At 40.4% G+C, this 20672-nt stretch overlaps 2 protein-coding genes across 2 annotated transcripts in view; one reads left to right on the forward strand and one right to left on the reverse strand.

The window, feature by feature from the left end:
* Window positions 1-15944: 15944 nt before the first annotated feature.
* The window catches only part of LOC131253259 (protein RETARDED ROOT GROWTH, mitochondrial-like), a 63753-nt gene continuing 59025 nt past the window's right edge, over window positions 15945-20672 (reverse strand). Inside the window, exon 8 of the transcript XR_009175063.1 lies at window positions 15945-16454. The gene's annotated coding sequence lies outside the window, so the exon portion shown is untranslated. The remainder of the gene's footprint in view (window positions 16455-20672) is intronic.
* On the forward strand, window positions 16288-18414 carry LOC131254235 (uncharacterized). Its single transcript, XM_058255230.1, has 3 exons — window positions 16288-16518; window positions 16734-16889; window positions 16966-18414. The coding sequence occupies exons 1-3, from the start codon at window positions 16288-16290 to the stop codon at window positions 18412-18414; spliced, it is 1836 nt and encodes a 611-aa protein (XP_058111213.1).

The following is a 20672-nucleotide window of genomic DNA, read 5'->3' on the forward strand; positions in this document are numbered from 1 at the left end:
TAATATATCTTGAACAGAGCTGGCACAACCACTTTGATTTCTGGGCTTAAATCAGATACAGGCCAGGCCCATTGACAGCCTTAGATGTGAAGAAGATGCCAACGACAAAAGAAAGCAATCGATCGGCAACCACTTTGTCGGATGTAACAAAGCAGTTATAATATCTTTTTGTAGATGATTTGGGAGATTAGAGCTTATGGATTTGGCCTCATACTTTCTCTTCTGCGTTCATCTAAGGAATGCTCTCATGGTATATGTTATGGCTTCGGTGCCATCCTATCATTTCATCAAAACACACATCGCCCATTTAAATATAGTGTGACCTTAGCAAAAAAAAAAAAAAAAAAGATGACAAACAGAAACCTATTCGCCTTATTTATTTAATTTTTTATACCCCTTTTTAATTATATCTTTCTATTAGAATTTCCTTCACACCATGACCAAAACCAGAATGGGCAATGTGGCATGAGCCATGCATGGTAATTGATAATCTACGGGTACCTATTAAAAGAAAAACACACATAAAATGTCCACTCACACGTCTATCTGATGGGCCCACTAGATGGACGACCACGCTTGAAATATCACAAATTGCACGTTCAACCATCCAGTCAATGGACAGTTTTTGCCCATCTTTATTTGAATTGCTTGTTTGTGCTACACCGTTGGATGGTCATTGTAAAGGTAGCCAAAGGAGACGGGATACGAACTGTGTATACTCCTAACAGAAGTTCCTGTGGGTGGAAGCTATGTGGGGCCGACCTTGATGTCCACGACGAATCCACTCATCAGTTTTGCAAGCCCACAATAAGACAGAAGTCCAAAAATGAGGCAGATCCAAAACTCAGGTGGGCCAAGCCACATGAAACAGTAGGGATTCAACCACCATTGGAAACTTCGTTGGGGCTACAGAAGTTTTGAATCAGGAATATATTTGTGTTTTCAGTTCATCCCAGTGGGAATAACCTTATGAAGGGTTTGTATGGCACATAAACATCTGGGTCGGCTTTGGGAAGGTTTCAACGGCGGGTGTTTCCATTCTCACGGCATCCTGTCGTGTGACAGACGTGAGTTTTTGATCTGCCTCATGTTTGGAGTCGTACGCTATTGTGAGCTTGTGAAACTGATGGACGGAGTGGATTTCTCATGAACACAGCGGTGGACCTCACATAGCTAGGGCAGGGGCACAGGTAATTAGCGTCCAGGGGACAGAAAGCATCATATAAAATTCCATCCCCTATAAACAAAAACCACCACCTCACCTCAAATTAAAAAAATATTAATTTGACCGATTCTTACCTACCCGGAAAAATGTACTGGCCGAAGGTACAATGCAACCTCACAAATTCTGATCCATGGTAGAAAAATACAACAGCCAAGAGCATTGACATCACTTAAAAAAATAAAAACATATACTACATCTGAGCTGTGAATAAGATGACCAGCCAGCCACTGTGACTATGACCTTAGCCAATCAAGCTGGTCCATTCATCAAGTGAGCCAGCCCAATGCAAAAAGATATAGCTGTACAAGGGCTGAGCCAAACTCGGTTTGAACCAAGATTGGTTTGGCTTATTTACGTGACACCTCCTGTTCGAGCTTCACATGAGCTGATCTTTGAGCCTATCCCTACTATTCGAGCTTGGTTTGGTCCAGATTATACAGGTTTGAGCTTGATTTGGTTTGATCCAAATATTCTAAGCGAGCTGAGTCGATCTTAGCCATTCAAACAGGGTCAGCTCGTTCTTCTTCCTTTTTTTAGTGTTTTTTTTTTTTTTTTAAAAACTTCATTACCGAGTGGCTTCTTTCCATGTCAAGGGTTGTTTAAACCCTTGAAAGGATTTCTCTCCCACCTACCAGATGTAAGGTTAAGGATTGGTAATACAAATTTGTGGGCTTAACTCTGTTAGAATTCTTGATGCATTCATGTGTACGAATACTCGGATCCAGTTTTCATTACTTGGAAAAATAAGATTAAAAAGACAGATAATTCCTACAAGACGACTCACCTATTTGGCGTGTTGAGTGTCTTTAATTGGTGACCCTAGAGACAAACACAAACAGAGAATCGACAAATCATTGGTTTGAGCTGACCGCGTCTCTGACCCTGACTTCTCTTCGAGCTCTTTCGTTCAAAGTATCTCATCTTCTCTACTAACTCATCGAGAGTTGGATGGATCTCTTCGCACTCAGATTGTTTCAGTTTTGGACTCTTGTTGTACAAGGGAGAGGGTGCATTCACACGCTGGTGGTTTGGCAAGGGATTTCTATGTTGTTTTCAAGAAGTGAAGAATGTATTAACGGTTGGGATATATGCTTTGGAATTTGATTCTAGCCGGGTGGTTATCTGGCTGTTCAATTGCTGGCAGGTGAGGAAGATTGTCTTTTTATGGCAGAACTTGACAGAGGATAGATCCTGCCAAGCTGATTCTCGTGGATGGTTTGGGTGCTCCATATGAAGCTTAGGGCCCCACCAAACCGAAGGTCTGGATCTTTTACACTGGTGGGTTCAATCACAGAGATTTCCATTGTTCCGCATATGTAACTGTGAGTCAGAGAAGAAAAGGAAAAAAGAGTCGTGCTCTTATTGGTTACTTGTGTTTAGGAAAGCTGGAGCAAGATATGCCATATGATAAAGGTATAAATTTTAGAGAGTGTGAATCGTCTGTGTTGAAGGCACAAGAAACTCCACTGTAGTGGCTTCTCATTGGTCTACGTCATTCCGGATGACTCCCACCAGCAAGATGCACCAGATTTCTCTCCCAAATAAATTGCTAACCATACAACATAACTTTGAATGTGTGGAATTTTTTTTGGGTCTCACTACAATTTTTGTGTTAGATCTACACCATTCATCAATTTTTCCAAATAACTCTAGAGCATGAGTCCAAAAATGATGTACATCCAAAGCTCAAGTGGATCACACCACAGTGGGAATTAAACAAACTACCGTTGAAACTTTCATAAGGCTAACCGTGAGGATTATTTTCCATCTGATTTGTTTATAAAATCAAAACTACCTAGATGAAGTCAAAATACAAATATCAGCCTTTTGCTGCTTCAGGAAGTTTTCAACGGTAGCATAAATTCCTATTGTCTTTAATGGTGTGGTCGACTTTAGTTTTGGATCCACATTGTTTTTGGGTTAATTTCTTAAAATGATCTGAAAAATTAGATGGCCAGTGTGGATCTAAGAAATGCATCATCACGGGACCCATGAAAATTTCACACCTCAACAAATTTCGTTTAGACCCTAGACTCAACCAAGATGGTGCGGGCATTACCATGGTGGCCACCTTGACATGTGCATTTTGTATCCACCCCGTAGGTCCTTCCATTTTTCAGATCATTTCAGGGTATTATCCAAAAAATGAAGTAGATCCAATTATCAGGTGGACCATTTGATGGGAAACAACGGTGATTGACCATTAATGGGCCACGAAAGTATTGGATCAAGCTGTTATTTGTCTTTTCTCTTCATCCAGGCTCACGTGAACTTACCAACAGAATGGATGACAAAGAAAAAATTACTGAAACATTGAGTTAATCCCAAAGAAGTTTTGAATGATAAGGTGTTCAATCACCACTGTTTCTAGGAGTATGGTCCACCTAATAATTATATCTTAATTTTTGGTATCATTCTCTAGAATGATTGGAAAAAATGGATGGACAAAGTAGATACAGAATACATACATCAAGGTGGGCCGCATGGTAAGGGATGCACCGTCTAGGGTGAGCCTGGTCTCACCTAATCCATGCCCAAGTGTTGATATGTGGAACTTTCATGGGCCTCATCATGAGGTATGTATCATATCCAAACCGTTCATCCATTTTTCCATACCATTGTATGAACTAAGACCAAAAAAGAGATATATCAAAGGCTCAAATGGGTCACACTGCAGAAATAGTGGGCATACAATGTACTAGGCGAATCAAATCAAGCTGAATCATGCTGAGCTTCGAGCTAAGCCAAGCTAGTACTGTCCTGGTTTAAACCTAGTTTGTTCTTTTAAATAAGCTTGACTCTAAGACTTAGTTTGGTTTGAACTTCTATTCAAACCAATCCCACCTGAGATTCTTCAAAACAATTTAGTCAAGCTTTCCTGAGTTGGTTTGTGACCAGCTCTACAAAAAAAAAAAAAAAAAAAAAGTATTATTTAAAAGGAATTGTCAATGATTCACATTCAACATACATTTGTGGCCGACCATCTCTTCATAGGGGTAGGCACCTGAAGAACCATGGATGTTTCCTACACTAGCCAAGTTGGGACCCGTGCCGCATGTACAGGGAAGTGCATATGAGCCAGCAAACTTATGATAACATGCAATTATACAGAAAACACAGAAGTCAAGCAGCCGGGGTGTCGAAAAGTCTGTCTCGCGAATAATCCACATATGCGACTAATCGTGGTAAAAACCATAGACATATTCAGAAAACCCAAGAGGAGAATACAATCGACATGGATTTTACAAAAATAACATCTATAACTAGCATGGGGTTGACCTGGTAGAATCTTTTCCCACACATATATGGAGAAAGGTAAATGAGTTCACTTCTACCTCATGGGAAGCTTCCCATGATGTTCGTGACAAGCATCCATCTCATTAATCAGATGCACCTTTCCAATGGACCTAAAAATCAGGTTAATCCATGACTTACGTGGGCTACACCTCAGACAAAAGTTGAAAGTTGATGCCCCGTCCATAAAACTTTTCTGATTGTATATAGGGCCCATTGAGATGTGGACATCCAGAATTTTATGTGCTCCGCTTGAATAAGTAGTTACACCAAATTTAGGTCCTTCCAAAACTTAGGTTTAATATATATATATATATAAATATACATATATATATATATATATATATATATATATATATATATATATATATATATATATATATATATATATATAATGGGAAATGGTACTATGAAGTTAAGCTCATGAGAACTTCCCATGACATCGAGTTATGTGGGGCCCATCATGATCTGTGTTGAAAATCAACACCATCAGTCAGATCACCATTCTATGGTGGGCCATGGGCCTAAAAATCAAGTCAATCCATGGCTTGGGTGAGCCACACCGCATATAAAGGTTTGAGAGGGGTTATCCTCCCATTAAAACATTCATAATCATTATTGGGCCCAACGAAATGTGGTTCACAAATCCAGCCCATCCATTGTGTGTGTCCCGCTTGGATGAGGGGTCAGACTAAGTTTCAGCCACATCCAAAACTCAGGTGGGCCCCACCAAGTGCTTTTATATATTTTAGGCATGTCTTCACATGTTTTTAGATGGTAGGGTCCACGTTCCGGCTGATTTTTGAGATATCCCATAACCTAAAGGAATCCATCAAATGCTAGGTGTTGATGTTTGACACACATCACGATAGGGGGGCGCACACAGCTTGATGTTTGACACACATCACGATAGGGAAGTTCCCATGAGGTCGACCTTATAGTACCATTTCCCACACACACACACACACATATACAGGTAGGTATGAGAAATGGTACTAAAAGGTTGACCTCATGGGACCTCATGGGAACTTCCCATGAGGTCGAGTTGTGTGGGCCCCACCATGATGTGTGTCGAACATCTACCCCATCAGTCAAATGCACCATTCCATGGTCGTACACGGGCTTAAAAATCAAGTCAATCAATGAATTGGGTGGACCACACTATATACAACAGTTGAGAGGGGTTACCCTCCCATTAAAACATTCATAATCATTTATTGGGCCCACCATGATGTGGTTCAAAAATCTAGACCATCCATTGTGTGTTTCCCACTTGGATGAGGGGTCAGACCAAGTTTCAACTGCATCCAAAACTCAAGTGGGCCCCACCAAGTACTTTTATATGTTTTGGGCATGTCTTCGCATGGTTTTAGATGGTATGGCCCACTTAAGTTCTATATACGGCTGTTTGAATACCCAACCATGGGGATCTGAAAGAAACAAAATGGGGCCCACACCACATGGAATTTCCATTGCTCACTTAGCCATTTCCCCAATTATATATATATAGGGAATGTTCTTTATGTTTTTACATCTATCAATATGTCCCTGTTCACTGAACATCTACCCTTGATCATCAATTCATTCCATGGTATGGCCTCGTTACGGAGGCCTTTACGATATTCATTTGTGGTATCAGCTTAATATAAACTTTCTCACTCAATATGTCATTACTAACGGTGAGATAACATTACCATAATGGCCACTATAAACATATATAATTCTTATGGTAATTGTTATTGGAAAATCAAATTAATTTGTACTTTTGATCAAACACACTCTTTTTCGTAACATAAGCAAATTATGGTTTGGATAAACATATAACCAGTGCCATATTTGGATGGCTTAATCTTAGACAAAAATAAGATATTATGTTTTGACCATCGTAAAAAAGTTCCTTACTATTTGTTTCACAACCTTCGATTGATTAACAAGCTATGGTGTGATATGGATTTATACCAAAAGTACATCCATTTGGTGACCTCGTCTTAAGTCTTGAGACAAAATAAGATAGATCTAACTACCATGTGGACCACACAAATCGTTTAATAGTGAAAATTATTCTCTGCTACTATTTGTGGTGTGGTCCAGATGATCTTTGGATATTATTTATTTTTTGGATAGTGCTCTATAATAATCTTTAAAAATACATGAACGGTGTAGATATAGTAAATACATCACTGGGCCCATGTAACGTTGATATTCTTTGAACCCTTGTACAACTCGAAGCTCGAGGAGGGTCGGCCACACCGACGAGGGTTTAATTTCCCATTTAAATTTTGGGAAAACCAGGTTTTAAAACTATGGGCCCCACCATACACATTTTTCACCTTTGGGAAATCCCAAAAGGAGACATTTTAAATAAGCCAAAAATTGAATAAGTTTTTCAATTCCAAAAGGTTTTGAAATTTGGATTTTAATTGACGTAAAGAAAATGCATTTATTGGTTTTGGGTTAAAAAAATTTAAATTTAAAATTCCGGGGGGGCCCCCTTGACCCTTTCCGGACAAATTCATTCCAAACCCTATAAATAAAGGGTTTATTCACCCCTGGGCTTCCGGGAGGCCCTTGAACCCGGTGGAAAATTAAATGTTTAAAAATCAATAATTATGATTTTTGGGATCCCATTAAAAGTTGAGATTTACCCACCCAAAAACTTCATTAAATTTTGGGCCCACCAGTGGTTACTTACCCATCCATTTGGTGCCCCTTATAGGGGTCCCAAGTTTAACCAATTTTATGGGGCCCCACCAAGGTTTTAATGTTTTGGCAGTCCACGTGAAAGGGGACCCGGTTCGAAATTTTTTTGGATATCCCTAATTTAAATGGCCCACGCCTTTATTTCACAGCTAGGTCCCCCCCTCTCTTTCCCTCTCACCTATAGAAATTTTCCCAAAAAAAAAAAATAAATATTTTTTATTTTAAAATTGTTAAAAATAAAATTTTATAATTATTTTAAAATTAAATTTAATATTTAAATTTTAATATTAATTATTGAAAAGGTTTCCTTATAATTTATGGTTTAATGGGTAAACCCAGGGCTTATTTAGGGTTAACATCCACCCCATGCATTTTTATCCCTTAGGTTATGGTTTCCAAGCTTTATGCGTTAGTTATATGGGGTGGTGCTTTTAATGAGCCTTTTTACTTGTTGGATTTGGCTATGTTACCCTAAAATCTAGAATCCATCTCAAAACCCGGTTGCTCTTGGGAGCATCCTGAAACTTTGTATCGGACCTGGACCGCACGTCGAAAGTATGATTACCCTGGAACTTTATGGATATGACCGCATTATTGGACTTGACAACCCCTTCGGAAATCAAGTCCTAACTGTGTCTAGAAATGCACAACTTGAGCCTGGAGCGAAGAGTGTGAGAAACGTGAAAATATTTAGAAATAAAAATCTGAATTTAAGTAATCTGAGTCGTGTCGCTTGCGGGCCAAATATAAGGATTCAGACCATTAGAATCTGACCCAAATACACCCTCGGATCAGGAGAAATGTCTCACACATGTCGGTGTACTTGTGACCCTGATCGAGTGACCGTGACCGTTAAACTGAAACTGGTCCGCCACGGCTGATCTACAAACCCGATCGGAATGAAAACTCAGCCTGACGTAGATCCATGGTCAGGGAGCTTAAGTCCGCCGCACGTGGAAAAAGGGCCACCAGAAATGCTCCGTTGGATCGAAACAATCCGTATTTGGATATAACCTAAGTATACCTTGGCCCTGGGGCCATTTCTATCAAACCTGGGCCTATATAAGGACCTTAAAACCTCTCTCTCTCTCTCTCTCTCTCTCTCTCTCACCCTATACGAATTTGAGAAAACCCTAGGAGAGAGAGAAGAGAAAAGAGTAGAAGTGAGAGAGTGAGTTGAAAGTTCTTCCTGGGATTCGATCCCGTTACTCTACGCACTTAGTCACCCCCTCTGTATCACAAATCCGGCGTTTTCGATAACGTACTTGGGTAAGAAAACTTAACCCTAATATGTTTTAGGGTTTTAGATAGTGTAAGTTATGAAATAGCTAACCTAATTTATGTTATAGGTTGTCAATCTGTCGTAGACAAAGACTTAGGTTTAAAACTGAGTTCATTACGAGTCTACCGGCGAAAGGTGCGAACTATAAATGCTTAGGTTATGGTTTCCAAGGCTTTCAATGCCGATTAATAGTTTATTACTTTATGGGTGCAATTTCATATGCCAAATGCGATGTTTGTACCGTGTTTCTGATATATATGAACTATATGGAGTTTAGTGTATTCCATGTATATGTAGAAAGTATCGTATGCGTATGAAATTTGAACGTGTGCTTGCCATGATTAATTGTCGTGTGTTTGTGCTAGTTGTATGTGTAACAACTCCTTGGCGAAAGGATTTGCCTTAAGACGTGCTATCACCAATATACGTCATGTATGTTGGAATGTGTAGTCTAAGTGTTTGTAGAAATGTTTGAATGAATAAGTGTGTAATAAATTATACGTTATATGGGCGTTGAGAAGAGATTCTCAACTATCTTAACGATGTGTATAATTTCCTCCATGTAACTTACATTCTCCATCTGTTTCACTTAAGGACTGCATATGTGTGAATTCATGTTTTAGTTGAAATCCATCAAATGCTCACATGCTTGTATGATTGGAATTGTTGATCCATTACTGTTTTGATTAGCTTGTATAATTATCTGCTATAATTGAATGTGTCTAGGACTGCGGAATAGTCCAGGCAATCGGTAACAGGCACTGAATAGGTGGCTGAGGTTGTCTCGCCACATAGGGCGTGTTCGATGAACCCGAGTCGTACCTTAGTTGTCGGCAATGGTTAGGCCACACGGAGTGCTTACGCACTTCATGTCGGTCAATTCAACATGCGCTCGTACTAGTCGAGCTCGTCAAGTAACCCGATTGACCCGATGTATGTTCACCATGTATGGACGCTACTGTTTGAATTTAAGGTACCAAACTCACCAGTGAAAACCCCTTTAACCTTGGTACCTCGATCTGCTAAGACTCATGAGCCGGACATGGTGGTATGGGACACCGTGGTCGAGCTGTTGGCCTACGCTGGGGTGAGGAGCCCCCCCTAGTGTCCAGTGAGCAACACAGCCTCGTGAACCGAATACAGTAGTATGGGACACTGTATTCGAGTTGTCAGCCTACACCGATAAGGTGACGAGCCCTTTGTAGTGACCTCGAGTGTACGCTAAGACTGCGTAGAGGCGACAAGCCCTTACGTAGCAACAGGAGTACACTAGGCCTGCACTGATAAGGTAACGAGCCCTTTGCAACGACCTAGAATCATAACATCGTATGAGATTTACTAGGATTGACGACCCTAGATTGGATCATCGTTTGAGAATTGATATAAGGGAGGTACCTTAGCTTCCCAATCCTGCTATATGAAAAGGACTAATAAGAACTTAGTAATCATATTCATGCACCACATTGCATGTGCCGTTTGACGATGTGTAGAGAGCACGAGGAAGTGACTGACATGCGCGACCGTTAGATGAAGATCGCTGAGGGAGTGCAGGCAAGGGCATACATCATTTATTCATACCATTCCTGCATTAATCAGAGTATTTAGGGGTGTTTGATTATATTGTTTTATCATTACTGCTTGACTGAATTGATAACATGTTAACCTTTGCTTTATTGTTCCACTGAGTTGATCACTCACTCCCACCTTACGGGACAGTGTTTTAAACACCAACCAGACCCTGTTGTAGGTTCAAGCGATGGTGCAGCTTGCAAGGCGGAGCCGGACTTCGAGGATGATGAGGAGGCATTCTCATATATGCACTATTCAAGCAGGTTTACATAGACCGCTCTAATCGGCGAGGCTTCAGGGTTATATTTGTAGTGAACTATTATATTTTGACATTTTGTATTTTGAAGGCAAACATGTAATTATCAACCGGGAAATGCATACATACTTTAGGGACTTATACTGATTGTCAACTTATATATATTCGTTTCAGTCTTCCGCTTGCGTATCACAACTGTCTCTGGATTATGTTTTGCTGATTTGACTTAATCTTATTCATGTTTTGTGCATTAATACAGACAACATTTAACGATTATTAAATATGTTGCATAAGTGATGCGTGGGAACTCGGGAATTGAACTTTTACTCGACCCCCGATTTTCAGGGCGTTACAGTGTGTGTGGAGAAAGAAGTAACTATTACTAATGTGGCATCTCGAGGGAGACTTTCATTCACATAATAGGAACAAAACATGTGTATAACCAATGTCAAACCCATGACAAACGATTAACATATGCGGTATCATTCGATATCACAACTATCTTTGAGCCTAAACGGTTATTTCTAGATTAGTAGACATGAAGAGTGATTACGAAAATCTTTCTCCAATAACCACCACAAAATCTTATAAATAGGAGAAAGATCAAAGAGTTGCAAACCCTCGCCAGCCCAACACAAATTAAATCTACAATATAATGCTGTTATCTTTTACTTTATCTTATCTTAGCTTATCATAGATTAGGACAACTCCTCTATGCTATTATGTTGGAACGATTTCAACATATGAGTAGTGTAATCCTATTCATCTATATTGTTATGCTGGACTAACCTCAATTAAGAGTTATGTCATTCATTTCCATCTATGTCAGGCACTGGATCATAGGAAAGACATTTTGTTCTTCTTTTTTCAATAGTGTAATTCCCTTTCTCTATGCCCAAGCCGTGGGACCAAGAAATACTTAGATTTATGACCTCATTATCTACGTCATAAATGTTGAATCACTAGGGGATATTATTGTATGTTTTATCTTTATTTCAATTCAATACAACTAAGTTCTCTCTACTTTCACATTGCACAAATTGGGTTATCACCATTATCACAGTGAGAAAAAGTTATTTCCACTGAAAAGCAAAAAGAACTAACTCATTAAATGGACGAACCTTCCCCATTTGAAATTCGTTTGGTTTCATTTATAGGCGATTGAGTAGACAATCAAACTGCTTCAATTCTCAGCATAAATCGCTCATGGTCTCTCTATCTATCTTGACACTTGGGGTCATAGGCATTCAGTTCGGATCGAACTGTAAAAGGCTTTGGCACACCCAACATCATAGACACATACCAACAACCGAATTTCAAGCCAAATACCTACTTTGGCGTACCCAGTGAGACCTATGTTCAATGCTTGATCCAATTATATAACATGATGAGTAAAATGTCCACAACTTTCTGTTAATCCTGAAGACTAAAAGAGGTCAAATCTACAAGAAGAAATCCCTGCAAAAATTGGACCTTAACTCCCTAGTCCTCTAAAGTCGGCTCCTTTAGAAGCTGATTCATCGTCATTTAGTAACATGTTCGAGAGTGTTATAAGAGCTTTGTACAGTGTGTGCGCTAGTTTACAAAAACTATTTTAACGAGGATGGATCCAAACCGAGCAAGCATAGCTTCAAGTTGAGGAAATAAGGTTTTAAGCCGAAAGCCTTTATAGGCTTATGGGCCTTTTGTTTTAAAGGTTTCTTGACGGTTGACCTACCAATATGAATCCTTATTCATCACCAAATCCTCTTTAGGATTAGCCAAGAATTAATCAATTCGACCAATATCAATTTGGTTGAAATTTGCCACCACCTCCAATCAGTGTCAGAAGGAACGACCGCAATGGCCGACCATACGACTAATTTGACTAAGAGGCATCAAATCATGAAGCCCTTAGGGGGCATTACATCCTAGGAATTGAACAGTCTGGAGGGCAACCTCCTACAGTTAACCTAGTTCCCCCAATGGTTAACCCGACCATTCAGGAATATCAAACACCCGCTCATGTCCCTCGGATGGCTAAGAAAATCTAATTATTTTGATCCAAGAAGTTGTTGACCATCGGCAAGGCTATCATATAAACAAACCGACATGTAGAAATCCCTATCCATAGTGAATAGATGGGTACAAACAACTGTTTTTTTTTTTAATACACGCACACACACCACCACACACTCACGCCTTAGTGGAATTGCACCACCTATGGGTACTCGAACCCTTGACCAGGTGGTGAAACTCCTGAGAGTCTACCATCGGAGCAAGAGCAAGGACCCATCGGGTACAAACAGCTGTTGAGGGGCTACCATCCTCATGAGTTTACTCTCTTTTCAGGAGAATGTAGTGAGTCCACCATAAAACACATCGGTCACTTTACCATTCAATGTGGTGAAGTTTTGAATCAAGGTTTTCTAAAGCTTCAATTATTTGAAAATTCTCTCACTAGAACGGCCTTTGCGTGGTACATAATCTATAACCTAACTCTATTAAAAACATGGCCAAAAATGGAAAAGAAATTCCACACATAGCTCTTCTGATATGAGCCATTTATGTCTGATTTATCTTGTCTAAGGCAACTACGAAAGAAATGACCAATAAATATATTACTCGTTTAAAAAAGGTGAGGAATAGATACTTAGTCACCATGTCATAGGCCAAATTTGTTAAATTGGCCAAGACGGCTTAGATATTGAATTATGATAGATATTTGAGAGCATAAAATTTGAAGATCTATTTGATCTATCAGCCTGAGTTACCCGCTACAAATGGCTCCTTCGAGAGGAAAGCAAACACAAAAAATTTTCAATGCAAAACTATTATTAGGACCCAAACTCAAGTTGAACATGACAAAAGTTATGGCAAAGAAGCCATTCATCGGCTAATCTCTAACCAAGAAGGATATCACAGCTCTTCCTGGCTAAAAGATGAGAACAAATATGTTTGAAATCGGCAAACAATATTCATTTGACATAACTATAGCCAACAAGATCTTCGATCATTTGCTGGAGGGTAAGTTTATTAAGATTCCCGTGAACTAAATAACTCCCTTGGCCCAAGAGCTTTAAAAGATCAAATACTACAAATGCCATAGTACATATTCTCACTCAACAGTTAACTGTGTAGTTTTTAGGAACGCTATCCAAGCCAACATCGGCAGAGGACTTTTCAAATTTTTCTAAGGAGATGGAAACCATGGTGGTCGATAACGACCCATTTACATACATGGCCGAAGTAAATGCCACCGCGAAAGCTCAATGGCCTAAGGTGGTAGATCGATCTTGTGAAGACCCGAGCCAATAGTCCGTCGGCCACACCACACACCTACCAACCAATAAGGCGAATGCCAAAACCTAGCTTTTGCTAAGAATTAACGTCGTCCGTGAAAAATGAAGGGCAAACAGAAAAAGCCTCGGAGTCTTCAACCGGAAGACCGCACCAGATTCTAAGCAAACAATGCAACCACAAAGTTAATTAGAGTTATCAATATAATAGATTTAACTAAACCAGTAAATGCCATAGGGCACAAAGCCTGGATCAATCATCATGCCAACAATTTTATCAAACGCCACGTGCACTGCAAGTTCCACAGAGTTCAGTAAGTCCCGGGAAATTGGTCCCATAACCATCCTACATGGTCAAACCGTTTTATGCAAGGGAAAATCAAGGGACTAGTGGTCCACCGAAAATTTTCCATTCCACCTTCTAAGATGACTCCGCTCTTAAAACACCATTGACAACGACATCAAGTGGCGTTAATACTTTAAAGCCTGGCTGCCAATAACAAATCTCAAAAGAGATTTTGGCCGTATCCAAATCAATGGCAGAACAGTAAGATCCATCAAAGGCAGGTTCATTTTAACCCAAGGTCAAACCAATCACTCGACAAACGGTCAAGAATAAGCCTCAAACGTAGAGGCAAGTTTTAAAAGATCTCATTGCAGAGCTTAAGGAAGATGCCATGTCCAACAAACTCTTCATCGACAAGTTATGTCCAATGATATGCTCTTAGTTGATGACATTGATCCCCAACGAATGTAGGTCAATGAGGCTCAATGGTGTCACACATGGATGATGGGTCACACCAACTTCAAGCCATTCCAAAACTCAGGTGGGCCCCACCAAGTACTTTTTAATGTTTTGGTCATGATTTCCTATGGTTTCAGATGGTGTAGCCCACCTAAGTTCCTGATATGGCTGATTTTGGCACATCCCATAGTCTAGAGGGGACCTACAAAATGTATGGCAAGAGTGTTTAGCACACATCTCAGTGGGGCTTACAGAGCTCAGCCTCATGGGAAGCTCCCATGAGGTCGACCTCATAGTACCATTTCCCATATGTGAGTGTGCGCGCGCATGCGTGTACAAATATACATATATACACACATAAATAGATGTTTGTGCGCTCACACACTTACATCACAACCTTCAGAGGGATGTTAGCATCTCCACCTTCATGGGGATGTTACAACACATGAGATGACCTATTGTCGATTTGAACCTTCATCAATTCATACAACAAGCAAGCCATGGTGCAAAAAAAATTAGATGATCCCTAACTTGGTATCAATAGACCCTAACTTCATATCAATAGCATGGAAAATGGACAGTAACAGTGAAAGAAAATAGGTCCGATCAACATCTTGAAACATCTATTGGAGAAATATATTTGAGTAATGCAGTTGCCAACAAGGCTTCATCGAGAATGGTCAATTATAAAAAATGCATGCATGTACGCATGCATACATATTATATATAGACAGAGGCTCAGATACAACCAGCTGGACCATAATTTATTATCCAACTAGGGCCCGTTTGGCCAGGTGGATTGGAAGGGATTGAATGGTACTAGGGTGGATGGCATGGATTTCTAGGTAATGATGGTGTTGTCAGTGGATTGTCTTGAGATGCATGGGATTGCTCAATCCCTGGATTGCTATATCCAGTCTGTTTGGCACACCCAGCCAATCCCGGGATTAAACCTTCCCATCCCTTCCAATCCCTCAAACCCAACACGTCCCAGGCAAATTTGAACGGATTAGGGTGGATTGGATGGGATTTAAAGGTAATGATGGTGTTGTCAGTGGATTGTCTTAAGATCCATGGGATTGGGATCAGATCACCGACTCTGTTTGGCACGCCCGGCCAATCCCGGGATTTAACTTTCAATCCCTTCCAATACCATCCAATCCCTTCCAATCCGACTGGCCAAACGGGCCCCTAGCATACAAGTACTACAAGAACCAAACCATCAATTGTGTGTGTCATGCAACCATCCAAAAGATTGGCACCACCATCAAGCCAATCCACACATCAGGAGGGCCACACTATACAAAACAATGGACAGCCGCCAATCTGATCCAAATTACAATCAGGTGTTGCACCTGACTCGTTGATCATGCTGATTTCTGCAACAAGTGATCTTCATGGTGGGGTTGGATGGGTTGGATGTCAAACACACATGACAAGGTGGTGATTTACCCGCTAGTGGCTCAACTTCAATTTAAACAGGTCCAACTCGTTGCCTTTGATTGGTGTAATGAAAGAAGTATAGGGTAGAAGGGCAGGGAAGTTTGCAGGTATATTCTAGAGGGACCAAGTTTTGGTGCTGAACAAGTCAAATCTCCCATATAACTACTCCTTTAAGAACACATTTTTAAAATTGGCTTACCTGTGATGAAGTTGACTTGAAACAGCCTGTAAGAGCATCTGGGTTGCCAATCAGCTTAGAGAACAAACCAAACCAAGGACACTTATCTACAATTCACACCTTTGGATTATGAAACTGTTCTTGTGATATTCCTCCACCCATTCAAGAAAAGAAGAAGAAGAAAGTAGGTCCTCAGAATCTTCAATTGCAGATTTCTTGCTACCGGAATGCGCAGATGGGGGACCTGTACCACTCCTGCAACCACCAGGAGGTTCAAGCTCCATCTCATCATCCAGAGTCTCCAAGGCTTACCAACAATGGGCTTACAGAATCCCCCAGCCAGTGAATTGATTGTACAGATAGAATGGAGAGGTTGTAGAAGCCGAATTCATAACTTATCAAAAGGAGTCCACAGGAATTGCACCTCAAAACAGCATATCCAAATGGACGGCACCATCAGCTGGAATGAGGAATTTGACCATGTCTGCAAGATGAAAATGATGAAGAATGGAAGTCTCAGATGTTGGGTCATCAATCTAGAGGTTCATGTAAGCATCTATCCACACATATTTTTGGTGCTAGGTCTTCCTCTTTTTTCTTTTTAACACACACACCCTCACACACCACATGGGTACTCAAACCCGTCTCAGTGTTGAAACCCACAGGGTCTACCACTGAGCCATGAGTAGGGACCCATCCTCCCTTTCCGTTCAAAGCGAGAGTATAGGAAGCTATTCATTTTGAACTTGTCAAACAATTTCAGGAATTTGGTCAGAATTTAGACAGAAGAGCTTCACTTCTTGCCAAAGTTTCGATGGATATTGCTGAATATGCCTCTCCCATCACAACCTCTGAGGAAACCATCAGAATCCCAATCAACTGCAACATCAGAGGTTATACTGATGTGCCAGCTTTAACAGTAAGTCGTGGGTCAGATCACTGTGCATTCTAGATATGATTCGTGCTATCCTCATCTGTATTACATTTTTTCTCAGGTAAAGCTCAAGCTTTCTGAGCACCAAAGAAACCAAAGCACAGTACATCCACTGGCTCAAGCTCTAATGATACCCTCACTGTCATGCATGAGACCTCAACAACAGAGCAACAGATTCCAAAATCTAAAACCAGAAATCGAAAATGATGATGCAAGGGACAGTAAATTCTCCCCCAACCAACCCACCTCAGAGTTATCCTCTGAAGAGGAGCCTGAATTTAACTATGGGAAGATGGCTGCAGTGAATCAACTTGCCAGCTCAGTTACCGGCATGCTTGAATACAGCAAACCTGAGAACACAGAGAACCTCCGAGCCACTGCCGACCAACCCCTCCAGCAACCTTCACTTGTCAGGCTCCTTTCATGTAACAAAGGGAAGCTGAGTTTCAGAGCAATTCACCATCCGAAAGGAACACCACTGATAAACAAAGCATACGGTGAAAACGGTGGAGACGACATTGACCGTGATAGGCGCCGCCAATCAGGCACTCATTTCGAAATAACCTCACAAGTTCAGCCAGGGGAAAGGTTTCAGGCTTCAGGATTTGAAGACGACAATCAGTTTGAGGTAGGAGCTTGGGAAAAGAGACACGTGATCAGCAGAGATGGGAAAATGGAGCTAGTTACAGAGATCTTTCTAGCTTCCATCGATCAGCGTAGTGAGAAAGCTTCGGGCGGAAGTGCATGCACAGTTCTTGTCGCGATTATTGCTGACTGGCTGCATAGGAATCCAAAAACTCTTCCGCTACGATGCCAATTCGATGATCTAATCCGCGAAGGGTCTTCTGAATGGAGAAAGCTATGTGCAAATGAGAACCACAAGGAGAAATTCACAGATCAGCACTTTGACCTCGAGACCATATTAGAAGCAAAAGTACGGCCACTTTTAGTAGTCTCTGAGAGGTCCTACATAGGTTTCTTTGTACTCGATGACATGCCCAAGAATTTCGAGTTCCTGCAGGAAGCAATGTCTTTTGACAATATATGGGACGAGCTCCTTAGTTCTGCTGCTTCAGAAGAACAAATTTACATCATCAGTTGGAATGATCACTTCTTTGTCCTCAAGGTAGAAAGCAAGGCGATTTATATAATTGACACGCTTGGAGAGAGACTCTGTGAGGGATGCAATCAGGCCTACATCATTAAGTTCAACAGCGAAAGTGTACTTTATAGACTGCAGCCAGAGCCAAGCAACCAGAAAGTGGAATCAAAAGAAAATACGGATAGTAGTTCAAACGGAGCCCGACCAGATGTGGATGATGGTTCTTTCCGAGACATTGTTAGTCAAGGAAAGATTTCCTGCAAAGAATTCATTAAAGGATTTCTTGCAGCTCTTCCACTGAGAGAACTGCAAGATGACATCAAGAGGGGATTGATAGGAAAAGCCCCTCTGCATCAACGAATGCAGATTGAGTTCCACCATACAGCTCCCTTCAATGACACATCATAGCCAAAGATGAAAACCCAATTTTGGCATCAGAAAGGCAGGCAGTTGGTAACTCTAGAATGGAATTATACTTCATGAGATATAAAACACAATTGTTTGCACGTTGATGAATCAGTGTAAATGCAAATCCTATTTGAGATGCATCACTTGGGCATACAATCTACACATTCTGTAGACTACATATTGTAAGGCATAAATAAAATGCCCTTCCTATTTACTGAAAATTCACTGACAAAGCATGGTTTAGGTAGAGTACCAAACCCTGCTGCAGCAGATGCACAACTCCTATTTACTATGTGAAAGTGTTGATGGGTATTGCACAATTCGGGTGGGCAACAAACCACATATGCATTGTGAGTTGTACTGATTAACTTCAATCTACATACTCGACTGTAATAAATAAGTACTTAGGTTAATTAGCTTCAACCTATACCTTGACTGTAATAATTAAGTACGTGGATTGATTATTTCAGAATAAATATAAGTTCTTATGGTTTTCTGATTAGTTAGGCCTATGTATCATTCATTTATAATTGATATTTGCATAGTGGCACCCTCTTGAGTTTGTCAAATCAGATACTCAACTTTCAGAGGATTTCTCTGTTTTCAGAGGACAGGTCATAATTTTCACAAAAAGATCAAATCCAGGTCCACGAGTTGGAAAGAGCAGTTCTAAAAAGATCAAATCCAGGTCCATGAGTAGAATTCTAGAGAGAGAGAGAGAGAGAGAGAGAGAGAGAGAGATGTCAAATATGCAGGAGATCCTGGCAATTCTTGACAAATTCCTAGACTTGGTGAAATGGATTAAAAAGTTCCCCAATGTTTGACAGATTCCTAGACTTGGTGAAATAATGGATTAAAAAGTTCCCCAATGTCCAAGCAAGTTGGTCTTCCTAGATTGATATCAGATCATAAGCTCATTTTACTTGATGCGGAGGAGGAGAATTGGGGCCTAAGACCATTCTGTTTTGAATTGTCCTGGTTAGAAGTGGGGGGCTTCCTTTGAAGTGGAGGGCTTTGTGGGGTTTATCTTAAGCCATAAATTAAAAATGCTGAAAGGAAGACTTAATGTTTGGAAGGTGGTACTAACTAGAAGGTAATAGGAATCTGACGCGATTCTTTCAGCGAGACTTTGAAACGAAAGAAGAGGGAGGCCTGATCTCATGATGAAAGAAAAAGATCAGATTTGTTTATTAGAGTATGAGAAGAGGGTAAAGGAAGAGAATATTTAATGGCATCAAATATCCCATGCAACTTGACTTCAAGAAGGGGATAAGAACACTACTTCCACAATATGGCTAGTGTGAGAAGAAATAACCGTACAGACAATCATGAGGTAATCGGGAGACTAGTGGTTGACAAAAGGCACATTTGTAGCTCCATAGTGCATTTTTATGAGCAGTTGCTGACTGAGGAGAATTGGGAACGGTTGGATCAGCTGGACTTTCCTAGGATGTCAGAAGCCCATGCCGCGCTTGAAAGCCCGGTGTTAGAGGAGGAAGTGCAAGCGGCATTTGCCGCTTGCGGGGAAGGGATAAGGCCCCGGGGCCGCATGGCTTCCTTTTGGCCTTTTTCTAAGTATTCTAGAGAGAGGTGAAGGTGGGTGTGGTTACTTTTGTTAAGGAAGTTTTTCAAAAAGGGAAGGGCTATCCAACGAATTGGGGTCTCAAGGTGCTGAAAATCTGAAAGACTTTAGACCAATTAGCCTTTTAGGGAGTGCATTTAAAATTCTCGCAAAGATCCTCGCCTCTAGATTCCAAATGCTCATGTCTATCATATCGGACAATCAAAGTGCTTTTGTAGATCAAAGACCATTGTTGTCAAATGCAATCGCATATGCGCATACTATGGATCGAATCACATATGCCATGATGGCATATGCGATCCTGGCAACAAGTATTGCGACCAATATGCGATCACATATTTCCTAATAGCCAGAGTGGAAGCAAATTTTTTATTTTTTATTTTTATTTTTTTCAATTTGGAGAACTTTTGCCTATAAATAGGCACTCATATCCCCTCCATTTTCACTATTCTTTACTCCAAAGCTCTAAATCTCTTACTCTTTCTCTTACTCTAATCTATCTACAATTATTTCAAGTAAGTTTATTTTTTGTATTTTATAAATTGTGCTTGCTTTTTGTAAATTAAGTTGTAAGTTATAGTTTGTAAGTTGTTTCAAGTTATCCATTTATCAGTAAAATTTCTTTGTTCGAAGTTTATAATAATTAGTTCTCTTTTAATGTAGCTTGATTGTTTTG

This window comes from Magnolia sinica, chromosome 8 (assembly GCF_029962835.1).
Source record: "Magnolia sinica isolate HGM2019 chromosome 8, MsV1, whole genome shotgun sequence".
Taxonomy (NCBI): domain Eukaryota; kingdom Viridiplantae; phylum Streptophyta; class Magnoliopsida; order Magnoliales; family Magnoliaceae; genus Magnolia; species Magnolia sinica.